Raw genomic sequence first — 22,851 nt, 5'->3', positions numbered from 1 at the left:
TTGTTCGGTCAGATCTCCCTCCAGAAGACTCAAAACACTTTGTAAAGGCTGGTGACATCTAGTGGAAGCAATAGGAAGTGCCAAAATATTCCTCAGCCCCTGTGTTTTTCAATGGCATAGGTTTAAAGGTAATACAACACATCAGGTATCCACTTCCTGTCAGAATCTGTCTCAGGGTTTTGCCTGCCAAATGAGTTCTGTTATACTCACAGACACCATTCAAACAGTTTTAGAAACTTTAGGGTGTTTTCTATCCATATATAATAAGTATATGCATATTCTAGTTACTGGGTAGGATTAGTAACCAGATTAAATCGGGTACATTTTTTTATCCAGCCGTGCAAATACTGCCCCCTAGCCCTAACAGGATAACTAACTTATAACTAAATAACGGTCATCTTCACCATTACATCAGTACTACAACTACTATCATCATTACTACCACTACTACTACCACCACCATCACTAAACTGCTATCATTACCATTACCACCCATACCACTACTATTTGGAATGATAAACAACAATAATAATAGTAATAAAAATAATAGTAATAATAAGTAAGTTACTGCTTAGTATGCAGATGTTATTATTCAGTGTCTCTCTCTCTCTCTCTCTCTCTCTCTCTCTCTCTCTCTCTCTCTGTCTCTCTCTCTGTCTCTCTGTCTCTGACTCTCTCTCTGTCTCTCTGACTCTCTCTCTCTCTGTCTCTCTCTCTGTCTCTCTGTCTCTGACTCTCTCTGTGAGTCTGAAGGCATGTTCCTCAACGCTGGGATGGGTATTATTTCTGTGGCAAAAGCTTCTAATAAAGCTAATAATTCCACTGGTGCTCAGTGGAATGTGCTGGTTGGTGCTTGGTTCTCAGTGGAATGTGCTGGTTGGTGCTTGGTGATCAGTGGAATGTGCTGGTTGGTTCTCAGTGGAATGTGCTGGTTGGTGCTCAGTGGAATGTGCTGGTTGGTGCTCAGTGGAATGTGCTGGTTGGTGCTTGGTTCTCAGTGGAATGTGCTGGTTGGTGCTCAGTGGAATGTGCTGGTTGGTGCTTGGTTCTCAGTGGAATGTGCTGGTTGGTTCTCAGTGGAATGTGCTGGTTGGTGCTTGGTTCTCAGTGGAATGTGCTGGTTGGTGCTTGGTTCTCAGTGGGATGTGCTGGTTGGTGCTTGGTTCTCAGTGGGATGTGCTGGTTGGTACTTGGTGCTCAGTGGAATGTGCTGGTTGGTGCTCAGTGGAATGTGCTGGTTGGTGCTTGGTTGTCAGTGGAATGTGCTGGTTGGTGCTCAGTGGAATGTGCTGGTTGGTGCTCAGTGGAATGTGCTGGTTGGTGCTCAGTGGAATGTGCTGCTTGGTGCTCAGTGGAATGTGCTGGTTGGTGCTTGGTTCTCAGTGGAATGTGCTGGTTGGTTCTCAGTGGAATGTGCTGGTTGGTTCTCAGTGGAATGTGCTGGTTGGTGCTTGGTGCTCAGTGGAATGTGCTGGTTGGTTCTCAGTGGAATGTGCTGGTTGGTTCTCAGTGGAATGTGCTGGTTGGTGCTTGGTGCTCAGTGGAATGTGCTGGTTGGTGCTTGGTGCTCAGTGGAATGTGCTGGTTGGTGCTTGGTGCTCAGTGGAATGTGATTGGTTGGTGCTTGGTGCTCAGTGGAATGTGCTGGTTGGTGCTCAGTGGAATGTGGTGCTTGGTGCTCAGTGGAATGTACTGGTTGGTGCTCAGTGGAATGTGGTGCTTGGTGCTCAGTGGAATGTGCTGGTTGGTGCTCAGTGGAATGTGCTGGTTGGTGCTCAGTAGAATGTGGTGCTTGGTGTTCAGTGGAATGTGCTGGTTGGTGCTCAGTAGAATGTGGTGCTTGGTGCTCAGTGGAATGTGGTGCTTGGTGTTCATTGGAATGTGCTGATTGGTGTTCATTGGAATGTGCTGATTGGTGTTCAGTGGAATGTGCTGGTTGGTGCTTGGTCTCTCTCGTTTTCTCTTTCTCTCTTTCTCTCCTCTCTCTCTCTCCCCTCTTTCTTTCTCTCCCCCTCTCTTCTCTTCTCTCTCTCTCTCTCTCTCTCTCTCTCTCTCTCTCTCTCTCTCTCTCTCTCTCCTCTTTCTTTTTCTCCATCTCATCCTCTTTCTTTCTCTCTCTCTCCTCTTTCTCTCTCTCTCTCTCTCTCTCTCTCTCCTCTCTCTCCCTCTTTCTCTCTCTCCTCTTTCTCTCTCTCCTCTTTCTCTCTCTTTCTCTCTCTATCTCACATTTTGCTGCTGGGGAATCAGTTATTAACATTCTGCAGTATGCTGTGTTTGTGTGTTTATTTCCTAGCTGTGCTCTCCCCTTTGTCATGTAAATGTAATGTTCTATTAAGCAGATTGATGCTGAGCCATAAAACAGGGGATTCCTGTAATGGAGATAGCGGTGAAAGGTGGCAGAGATAGAGCGGTGTTTGTTAGACCATGAGACATCCAGAAAATCGGTCTTCTCACAAAATCGTCTGAGCAGTTTGAGACTTTCACGAACACGATGGTGTTCCCTGTTTTGCTCTACAACCCCCACAAGCATCTTGGGACTCGTCTGAAGTCGGTACTGCCGATCTGCCAACTTCTGTCTGTAGCTTGCGAACAGTTTGGGCTACACACTAATATGACCCCTCTGACCCCTCGGTTGTTATGCTCTAGGACGCCCACAGGCCTCACAAGACTCGTCTGAAGGTCCCCCGGTACCAATCGAACAAATGTATGGAAGTATATTGTTGGGGGTGTGTACGGAGGCGAAGTCAGGTGCAGGAGATCAGAGTGTAGTAAACAGGCGCACTTTAATTCCGGTCCAAAAACGACAGCACATAAAAACATAAACGTGCCAAAAACACGGATCATAACAAAAGTATGGCGGCTGACAATATCCACATAACAATAAACAATTACACACAAAGACATGGAGGGGAACAGAGGATAAATACATGCAGTGTGATTATGGCCTTTCTAGGGAGTTTTTCCTAGGGAGTTTTTCCTAGCCACCGTGCTTCTTTCACATGCTTTGCTTGCTGTTTGGGGTTTTAGGCTGGGTTTCTGTACAGCACTTTGAGAATATCAGCTGATGTACGAAGGGCTATATAAAAATAAATTTGATTTGATTTGATTTGAAAACCAGGTGTGTATGGAACAAGACAAAACAAATGGACATATGAGAAATGGAGCGGCGATGGCTAGAAAGCCGGTGACGTCGACCGCCGAACGCCGCAAGAACAAGGAGAGGAGCCGACTTCGGCGGAAGTCGTGACATATATGGAAACTAGCAAATGTTTCCTGATCTTTCGTGTAACTCTCAGATATAGGATAGACACTTCAGAACAAACTCATTCATTGAATTGTGTATTCTATTTTCTCCCAGTGCAATAGTGGAGCTACTGTAGGGGGCGATTTGTGTGAACATGCTCAAAGCTAGAGAACCTACCCCTCTTTGGTTCTGTATAAACACCAGTGTGTGGGGCGTTTTTGTTGTTATATTTAATTAGATTTCCAAGCAGGAGTCAGGCACATTTGCACACGTTGCCTGTGATGGTAGACTGGCTTGGGAGCACATGTTGTGGGAATGTTTGGTTTAGTACATAGAGTTTTCCTTTCAAATTAGAAAAGATGGGATGCAGCAATGTGTTATACAAGATGTGTACTGCTGATTTGAATGGGATAACACAGTAATAGTGGAAGTTGATTTGTTGAAATTGTTCTCGTATATGTTGTTATTGTCAATGGTTATTTTTAGCATGTTGTAGCTTTGTTACATTCCTCTCCTGTATTAGTCTAGGCACTCCAATTGGCCCGCTATCCAAATTGATTCAGGAATTTATGAATAGCAAAAATGCTTGGCAGAAAATACCAGGTGTGATTTGCGAAGCGATGGTTAACTGGGCTGTCGAAGGTCTTAAGTGGCCCCTGGGCAAAAGGCCCAGAGAGAGAGCGAGAGGGACAGAAAGGGAGAGAGAGGGACAGAAAGGGAGAGACAGAGAGGGCAAGGCCAAGGGGGGCGAGACCCAGAGAAAGCGAGAGAGGAGATGGGTAGTACCAACTGGCTGTTGGTAGTTGGAACATTTAGGAAGCAGCTTGAATATTAAGGGGGCTTCAACTTCAAAAACTGTTGATTTGTGTGTGCGGGTATCTGGGGGAGGGGAGGATGGGAAGAGGGATGTAAACTAAATGAGTAGCAGAGAGAGGGAGAGATGGGTAATATGGGTAATATATCTCCTCTGTCTCATTAGGCGCGCAATGAGTCTCAAACAGGAACTGTTTCAACACTTGAAACAGACCACACCCAAGTCTGCCAGAGCTTGTTCTCACAGCACAGCAGCACGTATAGTGGACTCTAAAACCGTCTCAAAACAACCACTCCTCATTAATGTACTGCTTATGAATGTGTTATGTATAGGTTATGAATGGATTATGAAGTCCTTAAGTAGGTGCGCTTCAAATAAAGACTTATAGTTTTAGACTTATAGTTTTATGAAACTCACAAATCTCACATTTTTAGACGTTAATTCCTCTGTTAGTTTAGGTCATTTTTCTTATGTCACTACTGGAATCCGTAGCTGCTTTCTGTTGTATGAAATGGACTGTGTTGAGACGGAGAGAAACCATGTAAAGCCTGCTATCCTTAGGCAACAGATAGACCTATGTGATGAGGCAGTGTGGTCGTGCTCCTCACATTAGAGCACTAAAACCCTCTCTGCTCCAGGATACTGTGTGATGAGGCAGTGTGGTCGTGCTCCTCACATTAGAGCACTAAAACCCTCTCTGCTCCAGGATACTGTGTGATGAGGCAGTGTGGTCGTGCTCCTCACATTAGAGCACTAAAACCCTCTCTGCTCCAGGATACTGTGTGATGAGGCAGTGTGGTCGTGCTCCTCACATTAGAGCACTAAAACCCTCTCTGCTCCAGGATACTGTGTGATGAGGCAGTGTGGTCGTGCTCCTCACATTAGAGCACTAAAACCCTCTCTGCTCCAGGATACTGTGTGATGAGGCAGTGTGGTCGTGCTCCTCACATTAGAGCACTAAAACCCTCTCTGCTCCAGGACACTGTGTGATGAGGCAGTGTGGTCGTGCTCCTCACATTAGAGCACTAAAACCCTCTCTGCTCCAGGACACTGTGTGATGAGGCAGTGTGGTCGTGCTCCTCACATTAGAGCACTAAAACCCTCTCTGCTCCAGGATACTGTGTGATGAGGCAGTGTGGTCGTGCTCCTCACATTAGAGCACTAAAACCCTCTCTGCTCCAGGATACTGTGTGATGAGGCAGTGTGGTCGTGCTCCTCACATTAGAGCACTAAAACCCTCTCTGCTCCAGGATACTGTGTGATGAGGCAGTGTGGTCGTGCTCCTCACATTAGAGCACTAAAACCCTCTCTGCTCCAGGATACTGTGTAATGAGGCAGTGTGGTCGTGCTCCTCACATTAGAGCACTAAAACCCTCTCTGCTCCAGGATACTGTGTGATGAGGCAGTGTGGTCGTGCTCCTCACATTAGAGCACTAAAACCCTCTCTGCTCCAGGATACTGTGTGATGAGGCAGTGTGGTCGTGCTCCTCACATTAGAGCATCAAAACCCTCTCTGCTCCAGGATACTGTGTGATGAGGCAGTGTGGTCGTGCTCCTCACATTAGAGCACTAAAACCCTCTCTGCTCCAGGATACTGTGTGATGAGGCAGTGTGGTCGTGCTCCTCACATTAGAGCATCAAAACCCTCTCTGCTCCAGGATACTGTGTGATGAGGCAGTGTGGTTGTGCTCCTCACATTAGAGCACTAAAACCCTCTCTGCTCCAGGATACTGTGTGATGAGGCAGTGACACCAGCAGACCTGGGTTCAAATACTTCAGCTGGACTTGATTTAGCTTGCCTGCCTCAATGAACCAATAGAACAGTTGCAAAAGTGCAAACCCCGCCGGGCAGGCTAAAGCAAACACTCAAAGTATTAAAACAAATATGCCAAATAGTATTTGAACCCTGGTTTGCCTACTACTACTGAAAAATGTTCAATTTCCAAACGACGCCAACAAGCTTTACTGGTAAAACTTTAATCTAGAGACTACTCAATGTTTGTCGAAACAATGTTTGATTTAATTTCACTAGGGAACTGAGAGAGTAATGATGAATCAGCCTACATCAGCGTTGATAGTGGGTCCTCTGGCTGTGTGTCTGTATGCTGATGCTGTCTGTTTGATTAATGGATGAATGGATTGGCTGCCCGGGCGTCCATAACAGGCTGCTGGTAGTCAGATACAGTACACCCTTAGCAGGTAATGATAGATACAGCATTACATCTATAGCAGGTCAGGCTGCCACACTGTGATCCATCACTGTATGAACGTGGGGATAAGGAGGTGAATGGACTGTGAAAATGTATTTTGTGTGTGAGGGCTGTTAGACTCTGTCAGAATGCAGGTAACTGGGAGTGGTTGTTTGCCCCCTGCTAATGCACTGTGCCTCCTCTCTCAGCACGACCCAGCAATAACATATATAGTTCCTAATGGCTGGTGTGTGTGTGTGTGTGTGTGTGTGTGTGTGTGTGTGTGTGTGTGTGTGTGTGTGTGTGTGTGTGTGTGTGTGTGTGTGTGTGTGTGTGTGTGTGTGTGTGTGTGTGTGTGTGTGTGTGTGTGTGTGTGTGCGGATGAATGGATATATGGATCCATCCTCTCTGACTACTACAGTCCTAAACACAACCGGCTAACAGTTTACACACCAATTCATCAGTACTTTGTAAATCAATACGATAGTTGTAGTTTTCCTACCTTGCTTTTCAACTAAGGTGCACAAATAGACGAGCAAACTGAAAGAGACAAGTGTTCAGTCTTTCTGCCTCTTCTTCCTGAATTGAAATGGCATTGACCCCAACCCTGGCCTCATCATACCCAGCCAGGTTGTTACAGTGCTGAAGCTTTGATAGTGTGAATGAAAAGCAATAAAAGCTTATTAGAGTGTGAGTTATTTCCAGACATGTTTGATATTAAAGAGACAGTACAGATTCCATGTCATGTAGTTATTCCCTCCGTGTGAGTGTCCCTGCAGTGTTCCAGGGGAAACGTTTCAGGGACTGTCACACAAAGGGAATAACTTCAAGGGAGGAAAAGTACTCAAATATTTATTTACAAAGCGCTGATGAATCAGTGTGGAAACTGTTAGCCGGTTGTGTGTAGGACTGTGGCAGAGCAATGAGAGGATGGATCCATATATATATATATATATATATATATAATATATACACACACACACAAGCCTCCCTCTGTACCTAGCATGTTGCTGCACTTGCAATAACATCTGCAAACCTGTACTTTGATTTGACCCACACACTGTATAAATGGTGGTATGGTTTGTTCTAATACATCATTCAGTATCCTACTCTATTTCACACGCATGTTTTATGCTCCATTGCCCAGGCGAGCCGGGCAACATCTGCAGTGCCTGTTCTGTTCTGTTCGCTCCAACAGGGTCCTCTTTGGCTATGACAAGGAGCGGAATGTTCGCTAATGAGACTGGTACTCCGCCACATGTTTCATATTCACCCTGAGGTTCTGAAGTGTTGAACCTTTCTGCTGTCTCTTCAATCTGGAATGGATGAATGGCCAGGAGCCTCTGGGTACGGAGGGAGGCTCGGGCGTGTCCCAACGTTTGACCAGGGCCCCATGTTGAGGAAGTGCAATGTAAAGGGTATAGGGTGCCACTAGGAAACAACTGAGATGGTTGCAGCTCAGCTATCCTCAGTGCTTTCAGAGGCATATTTCACATGTAATTGGCTCTGTGAGGAGGATACCTGAGAGGCAGACCTGGGGTTGTGAGAGGCTCATTTGAACATTTATATTATAGAGATACCCTTCTTCCTGCTTCTCCTTCTTCCTGCTTCTCCTTCTTCCTGCTTCTCCTTCTTTCTGCTTCGGACTAAAGTTTTAATTTCCCAAGGTGCACGCCGGTAGTTTAGTTTACTCTCCGTAAACCCACCAAGTCTGGAGCTCAGAATATGGAGATGCGAGTGTGTGTTTGTGTGTGTGTGTGTGTGTGTGTGTGTGTGTGTGTGTGTGTGTGTGTGTGTTGCTCGGGGCTTAGGCTCAGCCAGGTCCTCTTGTGTGATAGTTGAATGCGTTTAGAGATTGGACTGTCAAAATGGAGATGGAAGACTGTAGTGTGTTTGGTAACAGAGCTGTTTCCACCTGTTTCATTGTAATCTCCATCTCAGAATCCCTCCTCCACTGCCAAATGACACTGCTGAATCGGGACCATCTTGTATCTCATTATAGGGTCTTTCAAGGTACTTTCTAATAGCACAATCCTGTGCAATGGTAATGAGAACCACAGGAGGTCTTGAGAAGGACTGGCTAGAGACTAAAATGGTTCATGTAAGGAATAGAAAGAGATTGTAAAACCAGAAGAGTGCATACAATACAATTAATCACATAGCACATCAGTGTTTCCCCTATATTCATTTAGCAGCGGTGGCCCACTGCTGCTAAATTGTTGCTACTGCTGCAAACAATATGATGTAATTTAAAAAAAAAATTTTGGGCACTTTTAAATGGATTATCGTTGGCTCAATGACTGGAAGTCTATTGAGCCCCGCGGTTCCGTTTCCAACACTGCTGAAAACTCCCCTAGGGGAAACACTGCACATGCTTTGCCTTATCATCTCCAAGTCTTCTAATAGTCATGTAATATAATACGGTCATCTTTAAAGTTTGCACTTGGTTGCCTCGTTTTGTCAACTGACCTGACGCTGAACTCTGACACAGCCTTTACATCCTCCTGAGCACCTCTCACCGACAGCACCTGCGTGGGCTAATGGAATACGAAATGAAATGTACACATTTGCAGAGCCAGCAGCTCAATCTATATATTTTTGTTTGTTTATTTGCTTCACTAAAGTCATTAATTATTAACTTGTCTGTCTATGCGTGAGGCACAATGAGGTAATTATTTGTATCAAACAGGTTGGTTTTAATTGCAATTGAAATACTCTGGCATATTGAAAATATAACTTTAGACTTAACACATTTTTAATGTTTAATATTATTCCCACTTCCCTGAATTCTATTTACATATTACTCAAGTACCCACAGAATTATAATGATATATTTGTAAGGTATTTTCTGGCTTTATTGAACAGAAAGAGGATGACAGTGGGGAAAGATTATGTCAAAGGGCAGTAGGCTGCATTCCAACTTACTGTATGCTGACACAATAGATATCTGCCGGAGCCTGTGGCTTCGAGCGATACGTACTTGATCTCATATTTGTCTGTGTGTTGCATGTACTTTTGTTGCTCAGACATGTAATGCATCAGTTCCTCTGATGTATTGTTCTACATCCTCAGAGTTCCGGTGGGTCCAGGGAGATGTGTGTGAGGTCCAGCTGATGGTCTACAACCCCATGCCCTTTGAACTCCGCGTGGAGCACATGGTGAGGGAAGCATTACTTCTGGATACTACAACAACACCACAACTTAGTAAAAGTCCCTGAAAAGGAGTTGTCAGGGCCCCTCGGGGTAAAATAAACTACCCTCATCACATCAGGGACAAGCCATTCAACAGTGATAATGTCTTGCAGTTATCTTTGATGACCTCATTAAAGTCTAGCTAAAAGCCCTGTTCGGACACTTAGATGCAGTCATAATGGTACAGGACAGGTCCAGAACAAACTGGGCCATCCTTCTCCGCTGACACTAAGTGTACTGGAACAATGTAGGAGGAGTTAACCCATGTGGTGTTATTGCTGTTTATAGTTCTCATGCTATTTATCCACACTGTCGCTAATAAGGTAATGAGAGGAAATGGACATTCTCTCCTCTCCTTTTTCTTATTGACTCTCTCTCTCTGATGCTTGCACTCAGTCACACACACTTTTATTGTCTTTCTTGATATCGCTGTGTGGTTCAAGCTCTCTCTCTCAGGATCACTCATGCATTTGATTGTTGAATCAAACCGCTTTGCTACTCGATGATGGAAGTGTTTCTTTACAGATGCACTGATGTGGCACAGACTGCATTGAGACGCACAACAATCATCTGCCTCTGTCTACATGCACACACACACAAGCACAACAGCCGTACTGTACCGTCACGAGGCGCTGCTCGCTGTGTGCCTGAAACTGATGCAGCCCTTAATTGGACACCAGAGCGCAAATGGCCATGGAAGGGCGTGTGTGTGTGTGTGTGTGTGTGTGTGGTTTAATGTCTGACTGTGCACAATGACAGGAGCCCTAGGGCCTGTCATGTCCAAGGTGTTGCTGTATGTACCTGGATGGGCCTGGGTAATTATCATCCTCTGGCATGTCGGGGCAGAATGAAGTGTCTCTGTGTGTGTGTGTCTATGTGTGTTTAAAACACGTGTTTTGAAGCGTCAGGAGAGTGGAAGGTCAAACCGCGATGAGGGATTATTTTCTTTGCTGTCGAGGGGGTCCTAAAACTGTCACTTAGCCAGCGAAGAGACACACACACACACACACACACACACACACACACACACACACACACACACACACACACACACACACACACACACACACACACACACACACACACACACACACACACACACACACACACACACACACATCATTAGCCACTGACTCCCCACCTGCGGATGGATAGATGGAAGCACAGATGGAGACAGACCCCGTCCCGTTCTACTTCCATGGCAGCTGGCAGCCTTAGGTGTTATGTGATACAGTACAGGTGGCATGCAGGGTGACTTGGCCTAAACACAAACTATGGTGTTCATCATGAACTGACTTGACCCGACCTGAGTTCACACAAAATCTTTTATTTTCAGTACTTTAGCTGCGCTTGATAGAGCATTCCTGCCACAATGAAACCAATGGAATAGTCCCACAAGTGCAATCCCTGTTCATCTGTCACTCCAGGCAACCTAAATCAGACTGTGAAAGTCTATGAAAGAAATCCAATAGTATTTGAACCCAGGTCTGTTGATGGCAGCGACAGGCAGGCTGCTGCTGAGTGTTCCTCGCCTAATGCAGGAACCATGGAGGAGATAGGTGGAGGGGATAGGTGGAGGAGATAGATGGAGGGGATTTTCCCTGATGAATCCCCTTTCTGATTGTTTGGAGCATCCGGAAAAAAGCTTGTCCGGAGAAGACAAGGTGAGCGCTACCATCAGTCCTGTGTCATGCCAACAGTAAAGCATCCTGAGACCATTCATGTGTGGGGTTGCTTCTCAGCCAAGGGACTGGGCTCACTCACAATTTTGCCTAAGAACACAGCCATGAATAAAGAGTGGTACCAACACATCCTCCGAGAGCAACTTCTCCCAACCATCCTGGAACAGTTTGGTGATGAACAATGCCTTTTCCAGCATGATGGAGCACCTTGCCATAAGGCAAAAGTGATAACTAAGTGGCTTGGGGAACAAAACATCGATTTTGGATCCATGGCCAGGAAACTCTCCAAACCTTAATCCCATTGAGAACTTGTGGTCAATCCTCAAGAGGCGGGTGGACAAACAAAACCCCACAAATTCTGACAAACTCCAAGCATTGATTATGCAAGAAGGGGCTGCCATCAGTCAGGATGTGGCCCAGAAGTTAATTGACAGCATGCCAGGGGGGATTGCACAGGTCTTGAACAAGAAGGGTCAACACTGCAAATATTGACTCTTTGCATTAACTTCATGTAATTGTCAATAAAAGCCTTTGACACTTATGAAATGCTTGTAATTATACTTCAGTATTCCATAGTAACATCTGACAAAAATATCTAAAGACACTGAAGCAGCAAACTTTGTGGAAATTAATATTTGTGTCATTCTCAAAACCTTTGGCCACGACTGTACAATGTAGAAAATATAAAAAATAAAGAATAACCCTTGAATGAGTAGGTGTGTCCAAACTGTTGACTGGTACTGTACATGATGCGGTGACGATGAGAGAACTTTTAGGTTACTGAACCATGCAGTTCTAACGATATGATCAGGCTAACCACACACACACACACACACACACACACACACACACACACACACACACACACACACACACCCAGATCGTTAACAATAGCCAGTCGGGCTAATTAACCTTTTCAAGAATGGATGCAAATGAGTTATTTCCAATAGGTTAACTTTGATATTTGTTTTCCAATAAAGGGGTGTAATCTTTATTCTCTCTCTAAAGTAGCAAGAGGGATGGCTTTGTAAATAACTGTCACGCCACCACAGAGGCTCTCTATGACTGGAGACATGTATATGATAATGGTCTTCTCCATGGCGTCACCCAGCCAGCCTAATGACCAGAGATGAGTTGTGATGTGCATTTGACCACCTGTATAACTGATAAAAATGTTACACTAGCATATTCCTCTCTGAGATAGTCGAACCTCCCGATCTCCCCTACTGTGTTACTGTGTAGGACTCATTTCCCATCTCTCCTCCTCTCCTCCTACAGCAGAGCAGACAGCCTTCAATTTACACTGTTTGTGTGTGTGTTTTTCTAGTTTCCTCCTCTCTCTCTCTCACGGTGAGAACAAGAGCAATTTTCTCTGTGGGAGATGGCGGTGCCTGCTTGGGCTCCAGGATATCAGGGCTAGATTAGGATGATGGATTACAGGGAACACTGGTAACTACTCTCACTAACCCTTCCTCCCATCAGAGCACTCTGGTACTGACGCCTGAGACAACCTCCCTCCCACCAGCTCACTGAGAGGCTGGGTTTCAATACTCTTACGTGGTTTCCTCTCCTATCCTTTAAGTGTTTCCCAACTCCGGTCCTCCACTACCCCCAACCGTACATCTTTTTGCTGTAGCCCTGGATAAACACACCTCATTCAACTTGTCAGGGGCTTGATGATGAGTTGACAAGTAGAATCCGGTGTGCTTGTCCGGGGCCGAAAACGTTGGGGCTACTCAAGGACTTGGGAAACACTGCTTTGTGATATCGGGCTATATTAGATTACCATGATTGATTACAGGGATCTCTGGAAACTTCTGTGGGGCTGGGTTTCAATACTCTAAAGTTGCTTCCTCTCCTCCTCCTCCATTCCTTCATCTGCAGTTCTGATAGGAACATTACAGGGAGCAGTGGAAACAACTGCCACCCACTACGGCACTGGGACAATTATGGGGTTTCTCTCATCATGTCACATTAGAACAGTGGAATCTGATTCATTAGATCCACTTGATTTAGTTTCAAAGTAAATTGAACTGTAATCAAGTCAGTTGTGACACTACGTTACATTGACAGGTTTTATGATCATTTTAGCGACTTAGATGTCCTGCTGTTCCAGTTTAACCGTTGCTTCATGCTCAGTCTCTGTTTGTGTTTAATTAATAGGGCCGATTTTGAAGTAGAATCATTTGACACTCTTCGATAACATAGTATCAAGTCATTTTAATGAAGCTCTACTGATAGCATACATTTTAATGAACAACTGCATTGTATCTCATGACTGTGTGTGTGTGTGTGTGTGTGTGTGTGTGTGTGTGTGTGTGTGTGTGTGTGTGTGTGTGTGTGTGTGTGTGTGTGTGTGTGTGTGTGTGTGTGTGTGTGTGTGTGTGTGTGTGTGTGTGTGTGTGTGTGTATATGTATGTGTGTACAGTTGAAGTCGGAACTTTACATACACTTAGGTTGGAGTCATTAAAGCTTGTTTTTCAACCACTCCACAAATGTCTTGTTAACGAACTATAGTTTGGCAAGTTGGTTAGGACATCTACTTTGTGCATGACAAGTCATTTTTCCAACAATTGTTTACACACAGATTATTTGACTTATAATTCACTGTATCACAATTCCAGTGGGTCAGAAGTTTACATACACTAAGTTGACTGTGCCTTTAAACAGCTTGGAAAATTCCAAAAAATGATGTCATGGCTTTAGAAGCTTCTGATAGTCTAATTGACATCATTTGAGTCAATTGGAGGTGTACCTGTGGATCTATTTCTAGGCCTACCTTCAAACTCAGTGCCTCTTTGCTTGACATCATGGGAAAATCAAAAGAAATCAGCCAAGACCTCAGAATAAAAATTGTAGACCTCCACAAGTCTGGTTCATCCTTGGGAACAATTTCCAAATGCCTGAAGGTACCACGTTCATCTGTACAAACAGTTGTACGCAAGTATAAACACCATGGGACCACGCAGCTGTCATACATCTCAGGAAGGAGACACGTTCTGTCTCCTAGAGATGAACGTACTATGGTGCTTAAAGTGCAAATCAATTCCAGGACAATAGCAAAAGACCTTGTGAAGATGCTGGAGGAAACGGGTGCAACAGTATCTATATCCACAGTCAAACAAGTCCTATATCGACATAACCTGAAAGGCTGCTCAACAAGGAAGAAGCCACAGCTCCAAAACGGTCATAAAAAAGCCAGACTACTGTTTGCAACTGCACATGTGGACAAAGATCGTTCTTTTTGGAGAAATGTCCTCTGGTCTGATGAAACAAAAATACAACTGTTTGGCCATAATGACCATCATTATGTTTGGAGGAAAAAGGGGGAGGCTTGCAAGCCGAAGAACACCATCCCAACAGTGAAGCACGGGAGTGGCAGCATCATATTGTGGGGGTGCTTTGCTGCAGGAGGGACTGGTGCACTTCACAAAATAGATAGCATCATGAGGTAGGAAAATGATGTGGATATATTGAAGCAAACTCTCAAGACATCAGTCAGGAAGTTAAAGCTTGGTCGCAAATGGGTCTTCCAAATGGACAATGACCCCAAGCGTCTCTTCCAAAGTTGTGGCAAAATGGCTTAAGGACGACAAAGTCAAGGTATTGGAGTGGCCATCACAAAGCCCTGACCTCAATCCTTTAGAAAATTGTGGGCAGAACTGAAAAAGCGTGTGAGAGCAGGGAGGCCTACAAACCTGACTGTTACACCAGCTCTGTCAGGAGGAATGGGCCAAAATTCACCCAACTTATCGTGGGACGCTTTTGGAAGGCTACCCAAAACATTTGACCCAAGTTAAACAATTTAAAGGTTATGCTACCAAATACTAATTGAGTGTATGTAAACTTCTGACCCACTGGGAATGTGATGAAAGAAAAAAAAGCTGAAATAAATCATTCGCTCTACTATTATTCTGACATTTCACATTCTTAAAATGGAGTGGTGATCCTAACTGACGTAGGACAGGGAATTTCTACTATGATTAATTGTCAGGAATTGTGAAAAACTGAGTTTAAATGTATTTGGCTAAGACACGCTCCACTGCAGCCCCCTCTATTTCCTGTAGTCCACGATCAGCTCCTTTGTCTTGCTCACACTGAGGGAGAGGTTGTTGTCCTGGCACCACAATGCCAGGTCTCTGACCTCCTCCCTATAGGCCGTCTCATCGTTGTCGGTGATCAGGCCTGCCACTGTTGTGTCGTCAGCAAACTTAATGATGGTGTTGGAGTCATGTTTGACCACGCAGTCGAGGGTCAACAGGGAGTACAGGAGGGGACTTAGTACACATCCCTGAGGGGCCCCAGTGTTGAGGATCAACATTGCAGATGTGTTGTTGCCTACCCTTACCACCTGGGGCGTGGCCCGTCAGGAAGTCTAGGATCCAGTTGCAGAGGGAGGTGTTTAGTCCCAGGGTCCTTAGCTTAGTGATGAGTTTCGTGGGCACTATGGTGTTGAATGCTGAGCTGTAGTCAATGAACAGCATTCTCACGTCGATGTTCCTTTTGTCCAGGTGGGAAAGGGTAGTGTGGAATGCGATTGAGATTGCGTCATCTGTGGATCTGTTGGGGCGGTATGCGAATTGGAGTGGGTCTAGGATATCGGGAGGATGCTGTTGATGTGAGCCATGACCAGCCTTTCAAAGCACTTCATGGCTACCAATTTGAGTGCTACGGGGCGGTAATCATTTAGGCAGATGACCTTCGCTTCCTTGGGCACAGGGACTATGGTGGTCTGCTTGAAACATGTAGGTATTACAGACTTGGTCAGGGAGAGGTTGAAAATGTCAGTGAAGACACTTGCTAGTTGGTCCGCACATGCTTTTAGTACACGTCCTGACTGTCTGGCCCCACATCTGTTTAAAGTTCTTGCTCACATCGACTACAGAGAGCGTTATCACACAATCATCCAGAACAGCTGGTGCTTTCGTGCATGCTTCAGTGTTGCTTGCCTCGAAGCGAGCATAAAATACATCTAGCTCGTCTTGTAGGCTCGCATCTCTGGGCAGCTCGCGTCTGGGTTTCTGTTTGTAGGCCCTAATATTTTTCAAGAGCTAGATGCTAGATGCGGATATTTACGCACGGTCACTGTGGGGACGACGTTGTCGATGCACTTATTCATGAAGCCGGTAACTGATGTGCTATACTCCTCAATGCCATTGTATGATTCCCGGAACATATTCCAGTCTGTGCTAGCAAAACAGTACTGTAGAGTAGCATCCGCATCATCTGACCACTTCCGTATTGAGCGAGTCACTGGTACTTCCTGCTTTAGTGTTTGCTTGTAAGCAGATTTGCAGATGGTCAGATTTGCTAAATGGAGGGTGGGGGAGAGCTTTATATGCATCTCTGTGTGTGGAGTAAAGGTGGTCTTGAGGTTTTTTTCCTCTGGTTGCACATGTGACATGCTGGTAAAAAGTTTGTAAAACTGATTTAAGTTTGCCTGCATTAAAGTCCCCGGCCACTAGGAGAGCCGCTTCTGGATGAGCATTTTCTTGTTCTCTTATGGCCTTTTTGAGTTGGTTGAGTGCGTTATTAGTGCCAGCATCAGTCTGTGGTTGTAAATAGACGGCTACGAATAATATAGATGAGAACTCTCTTGGTACATAGTGTGGTCTTCAGCTTATCATAAGGTACTCTACCTCAGGCGGGCAATACTGTACCTCGAGGCTTCTTTAACGTTAGACGTCGCGCACCAGCTGTTATTGACAAATAAACACATACCCCCACCCCTCGTCTTACCAGACGTAGCTTCTCTGTTCTGCCGGTGCATGTAATATCCCGCCAGCTCTATATGATCCGTGCCGTCATTCAGCCACGACTCGGTGAAACATAAGATATTACAATTTTTAGTCTCCCATTGGTAGGATAATCTTAATCATTGCGCATACATTTTATTTTCCAATGATTGCACGTTAGTCAGTAAAACGGATGGCAGTGGGAGTTTACTCGCTCGCGTACGGTTTCTCCGAAGGCAGCCCGACCTGCGCTCCATTTTCCTCCGTCTTTTCTTCACGCAAATGACGGTGATTTGGCCCTGTTACCGAGAAAGCAGTATATCCTTCTCGTCGGACTTGTTAAAGGAAAAAGCTTCTTCCAGTTCGAGGTGAGTAATCACTGTTCTGATGTCCAGAAGTTATTTTTGATCATAAGAGATGGTACCATCAACATTATTCACAAAATAAATAAAAAAATAAGTTACAAACAACTCCAAAAAACAAACAAATTAGCACAGTTGGTTAGAAGCATGTACAACGTCAGCTATCCTCATCGGCGCCACCTTATCACAACTCAACTGATTGACTCAAATGCATTAAGAAGGAAAGAAATTCCACAAATGAACTTTTAACAAGGCACACCTGTTAATTGAAATGCATTCCAGGTGTCTACTTCATGAAGCTGATTGAGAGAATGCCAAGAGTGTGCAAAGCTGTCATCAAGGCAAAGGGTGGCTACTTTGAAGAATCTCAAATATATTTTGATTTAACACTCTTTTGGTTACTACGTGATTCCATATGTGTTATTTCATAGTTTTGATGTATTCACTATTATTCTGTGATGTAGAAAACAGTAAAAATAAAGAAAAACCCTTGAATGAGTAGGTGTGTCAAGACTTTTGACTGGTACTGTATATATACTATTTATATATGTTCCTTTATTATTTTCCCCCTAACACTACCCCCCCCCCTCCCCTAATTGGAGCAAACTAATGGATGACAACAACACTTAGGCTTCTACTTCCAGTTTATATATACTATATACATTTTACAGACACTGTATATTTTACCATAGTTATCTTTTGTTTGTTTTTAGTCCCGTCCTTCAGGTCCACTGAACCCCTCCCATCTGTCTCTGAACACCATCCAGTTTTGATTTCTATTTGCCATATATTTTTCAACTGTGCTGTGATGTTTCACAAAAGTTCTGAACCTTTCTATTCTCACAGATTCTACAGATTGTAAATTAAAGATATAATTTTTGCTAAGCGTATTATCATATTATTGATCGATTGACTATTTTTCAAATCACCCAGCAGTGCTATTTGCAGAGTTAGCTCCAGGTAAATGTTGCAATTCTTCAGTCATTCCTGAACCTGCGACCAAAAACAAGCTACATATGGGCAGTACCAAAATAAATGATCTAATGATTCTGTCTCTTCGCAGCAAAATCTGCAGATCTGGGATGGTTGTATCCCCATATATATAACATTCTATTGGTTGCAAGAATTTTGTATTCTAATTTTATTGAAAAACTAAGTATAGTCACTATTTGTTTTATGAATTATGCTCAATGGTAACCTGATTTAAAGCGTAATTTCTCTGACTGATCTGTTGTCCTCTGTCCTGTCCAGGGTTTGCTGACGTCGGGCGTGGAGTTTGAGTCCCTGCCTGCTGCCCTGTCTCTCCCTGCGGAGTCTGGGCTGTACCCCGTCACCCTGGTGGGGGTCCCACGAACCGCAGGCAACATCAACGTCAACGGTGAGTCTAGCACAACTTTACCCTTACAAATCAACACTGCTTACACAGGAAAGAGCATCATTGAAATGGAAATGGCTTCCTCCCTGACAACTTACTTTTACGAAATACAAAGATTGGTTATTAATAGGCGTTCTTTTGATGAAATGATCAGTAATTTCTGGACAAATCATGTGCAGATTTTTCACTAAAATGTAAAAACATTGATGTGTGCCTTGACGACCGGCAGAAAGACCCCATGTTCTCTGCCTCCATTTATAAACAGGTTAAACGAGGACAAAGAGATAGGTCAGTTAATCTCAGCTTTCAGTTACCCTCAGTAGCTTGGGATATTAGTGTAGCTTTAATTCCTATGATCTACATAGTCATTGAGTCTTAATCTTGCACCACAGTAATTGCCTGTAATTTTGTCCCCATGGTTAAGACAAGTGACTTGATTGTCTTTCTCCAGAGGATGGGGTGGGGGTTAATTGTGTGTGTGTGTGGTTAATAGAGGAGGGTCTCAGATTGTGTTGTAAACCTTTCTGATGTCACAACAGGAGCCCCAACTATAAACCAACCAAGACTCACAGCTCTGTTTCTCCCATTTATATTACATTAATAGGTTAGACTCTTTTGAACAGAGGATGGTTGGGTAGAAATCCTTTATAAGTGTGTTCTCAATGTCACCCTTCATAGAATGGAGAAAAGTTATTGCAGTGCTTGTTAGTCCTTAGTTTTTTAGGGCACTGACTTTTACCTCTCCTTTTCTCTCCTGTCTGTAGGCTACCACACGTCAGTGTTTGGTGTGACCAGTGACTGCCTCCTGGAGGGTCTACCCAGTGTGAGGACCAGTGGCTGTATGGTGGAGGTCATTCCATCATTACCCCGTCTCCAGCTCAGCACCTCTCTACCACGGTGAGACACCCTCCGCCCTAACTCCTTAAAACTGCACCTGATGGAGCAACCAGTAACGGAGTGGTAGGTACTCACTTTGCTTAGTCAGAGCCACTTTAAAATGAGTGACTGGTAGTGGGGTTTCTGGACCAAAAACACAACCAGCTCCCAACCGCATCTTGATACTTTTAGTTGGTGATAATTCACAGCCGCGGTCCCTAGACAGGCTGTTATCTTCACAGGCTCTTTTCTGCAAGGCAGTCGTCCCTCCGTTCAGTCATCTGTGGGTTTCTTTCTTCTTCCAGCTACTTTGAAATGACCCACTGATACCTAAGAGGAACAGCTTTGGAAGCGGCTGGGACCTCTGTAATTACTAAGAACTTAAGTCACCGTTTATACCTTGATAATTACAGGTTCTGTATCTTAGTAATGAGAGAATGTTGGATAGATATGCTTTCTCTTCAGCCTAGTCGCTTGCTGCTGGACAATAACATTACAAAAGACATAATTATGAGACTGACTGTTGCGTTGATTCCAGTACCCAACAGGGTCAGATAGCTTTAGTAATAGCACGTGGACAAAGTGTGTATGTGTGTGTGTAGATTTGCATGCAGTGCAGTGGCCAACATCAATACTCAAAGTCCTAGACCCCCTGTGGAGCAGTGTGTCTAGACACACTATATGAATAACTTTAAATCGGCTACATAGAGCGAGATCAAGCTCAATGTCGATGAATTGATTGATCTGTTGGCTCACCCCTCCAGTCAATAAAACATGTCTTTATCTTCCTGTGTGTCTCTCGCGATCTGAAGACATGTGTTTAACCCTTAACTGCCTGTGTCTCTCCAGATCTCCAGGTCTGAAGTAGTGCTGAGCGATTAATGCTTTTTGAGGTCGGTTGGGTTTTGAAAAAATACAAAATATATCTCGTTTTTTCTTTTTGATTATTTTTCAAACATTAAATGCACTATGCATTATGTGGGTTGAATGCTGTAGCACAGAATAAAACAATGAATAAAAACCCATGATTGTAGTGACTTCTCATTACTGCAGATCACTTATTAACCATCATTTATTCTCTTTAATCAAATATTTCAGCTGTTGTGAATATTACATTTGTTTTATTTGACTATTATTTATTCCAAGTCATCTCATCTCTACAGAGCTGCTGCCTATACTGTCTGACAAATCACTATTTTGTAGTTCTTCAAAGTAAATAAGGCTTTTATGACTGCTGAATACCAACCATGATCATCTATTTTCAGATAGAGATACCTCACGAAGCAACTGCTCTCTATCCCTCTCGATCACGTGTCTTCTGTCTCTTCTCCTTCTCTTTCCCACGCTAACCTAATGTAGCAGGCTTAAAAGAAACACAGACCGGAGAAGTAGGTGCGCAATGGATTATGGTCATTGTAGTTACCACGTTTACTGCTCTAAACTATTTAGAATATTGTCCTGTTGGAAACTACAACTCCCTACTACATTGCATAGTTCGGGCTTAATCTCAATATCTCTAGAGAAGCTGCATTGAGCTCACAAAAAAACAGAACGAAATGGAAACTAAATGAATTTAAATAATTGAAACGATGTCGGTCAATTAGTTGTTTAGAAAATGAAAATTAACCAACATTTCGGTTAATCGCTCAGCGCTGTCTGAAGACATATCTTAACCCTTACCCTCCTGTATCCCCCTCCAGGTCGGCCCACCCCCTCCAGCCCTCTAAAGAGGAGTTGTCCAGCAGTGTGTCTGTTCAGCTCTTTAACGGAGAGACCCAGCAGCTGACCATCACTCTGGAGAACATCGGCTCTGAAGACTTGGAGTCACTGGAAGTCACCTCCAAGACCTGCAATACTAAAGGTCAGGGTTCAGACAAAAAAAAAAAAACACACACACACACACACACACACACACACACACACACACACACTTTTTAAACCAGTGTTTCCTTTCATGTACTCTCCCTCCATCTGTTTCTCTCTCTCTTTCTGTCCCTCCCTATCTCTCTCTCTGTGTGTGTGTGTATCAATTCAATGGGCTTTATTGGCATGGGAAACATATGTTAACATTGCCTAAGCAAGTGAAGTAGATAATAAACAAAAGTGAAATAAACAATAAAAATGAACAGTAAACATTACTCACTGAAGTTCCAAAAGAATAAAGACATTACAAATGTCATATTATGTTTATATACAGTGTTGTAACGATGTATAAATGGTTAAAGTACAAAAGGGAAAATAAATAAAAACATAAATATGGGTTGTATTTACAAGGATGTTTGTTCTTCACTGGTTGACCTTTTCTTGTGGTCACAGGTCACAAATATTGCTGCTGTGATGGCACACTGTGGTATTTCACCCAGTAGATATAGGGGTTTATCAAAATCATATATATTTTTTTAAATTCTTTGTGGATCTGTGTAATCTGAGTGAAATATGTGTCTATAATGTGGTCATACATTTGGCAGGAGGTTAGGAAGTGCAGCTCAGTTTCCACCTCATTTTGAGGGCAGTGTGTCTTCTCTTGAGAGCCAGGTCTGCCTACCGTGGCCTTTCTCAATAGCAAGGCTATGCTCACTGAGTTTGTACATTGTCAAAGCTTTCCTTAAGTTTAGGTCAGTCACAGGGGTCAGGTATTCTGCCACTGTGTACTCTCTGTTTAGGGCCAAATAGCATTCTAGTTTGCTCTGTTTTTTTGTAAGTAATTATCTTTTTGTTTTCTCATGATTTGGTTGGGTCTAATTGTGTTGCTGTTTTGAGGCTCTGTGGGGTGTGTTTGTGAATAGAGCCCCAGGACCAGCTTGCTTAGTAACCTTCTCCAGGTTCATTTCTCTGTAGGTGATGGCTTTGTTATGGAAGGTTTGGGAATCGCATCCTTTTATGTGTCACGCGGAGTGGAACAGGTGAACCCAAGAGCGGACTCAGACGAGGAAACTGGGATGAGGTAACCAAGGTATTTATTGAAACACGGGGGGAGATTGAGTGCAGGTCAGGGGAAGCTTGGGCAGGTTGCCGGAAACCAGGTGCTGAGGCTGGAGCGAGAGATGTTGGGACAGGGTAAGCAGGTCCGGAGGGAAATCCAAGGGAGCGTAGAGTGGGGAATCCAGGACAGAGTAGCAGGACTGACGAGAAGTCGGACTGGAGACAGGGACCAGAGTCAGAGCGGGCAGAACTGTAGCGGAGAGGAAAACAGCATCAGGCAAGGGAACACAGGCACAACAAGAACAAACGGCTAGAAACATGAACTGACTGGGCAGAGATTACGATCTGGAAGTGGCAGGACTGAGAATATGTAGAGGTCTTGATTATGGAACAGGTTGCAGCTGGTGGGGATCTGCTCTGACTCCAGCACTCCAGCACTCCAGCACTCACACACGCACTC

General features: G+C 44.2%; 1 protein-coding gene across 3 annotated transcripts in view; it reads left to right on the top strand.

The window, feature by feature from the left end:
* The window catches only part of LOC106570238 (trafficking protein particle complex subunit 9), a 398,200-nt gene that overhangs the window by 79,899 nt on the left and 295,450 nt on the right, over positions 1–22,851 (top strand). For all 3 annotated transcript variants that reach the window (XM_045694753.2, XM_045694752.2, XM_082961201.1), the window contains 4 exons: positions 9,320–9,405; positions 18,470–18,596; positions 19,358–19,490; positions 21,170–21,330. In XM_045694753.2, the coding sequence (XP_045550709.1) occupies positions 9,320–9,405; positions 18,470–18,596; positions 19,358–19,490; positions 21,170–21,330 (507 nt within the window). The remainder of the gene's footprint in view (positions 1–9,319; positions 9,406–18,469; positions 18,597–19,357; positions 19,491–21,169; positions 21,331–22,851) is intronic.

Source organism: Salmo salar, chromosome 14 (genome assembly GCF_965601325.2).
Source record: "Salmo salar chromosome 14, fSalSal1, whole genome shotgun sequence".
NCBI lineage: Eukaryota > Metazoa > Chordata > Actinopteri > Salmoniformes > Salmonidae > Salmo > Salmo salar.
Note: the sequence above shows the minus strand (reverse complement) of the source record. Positions and strands in the feature narration are given on the sequence as shown.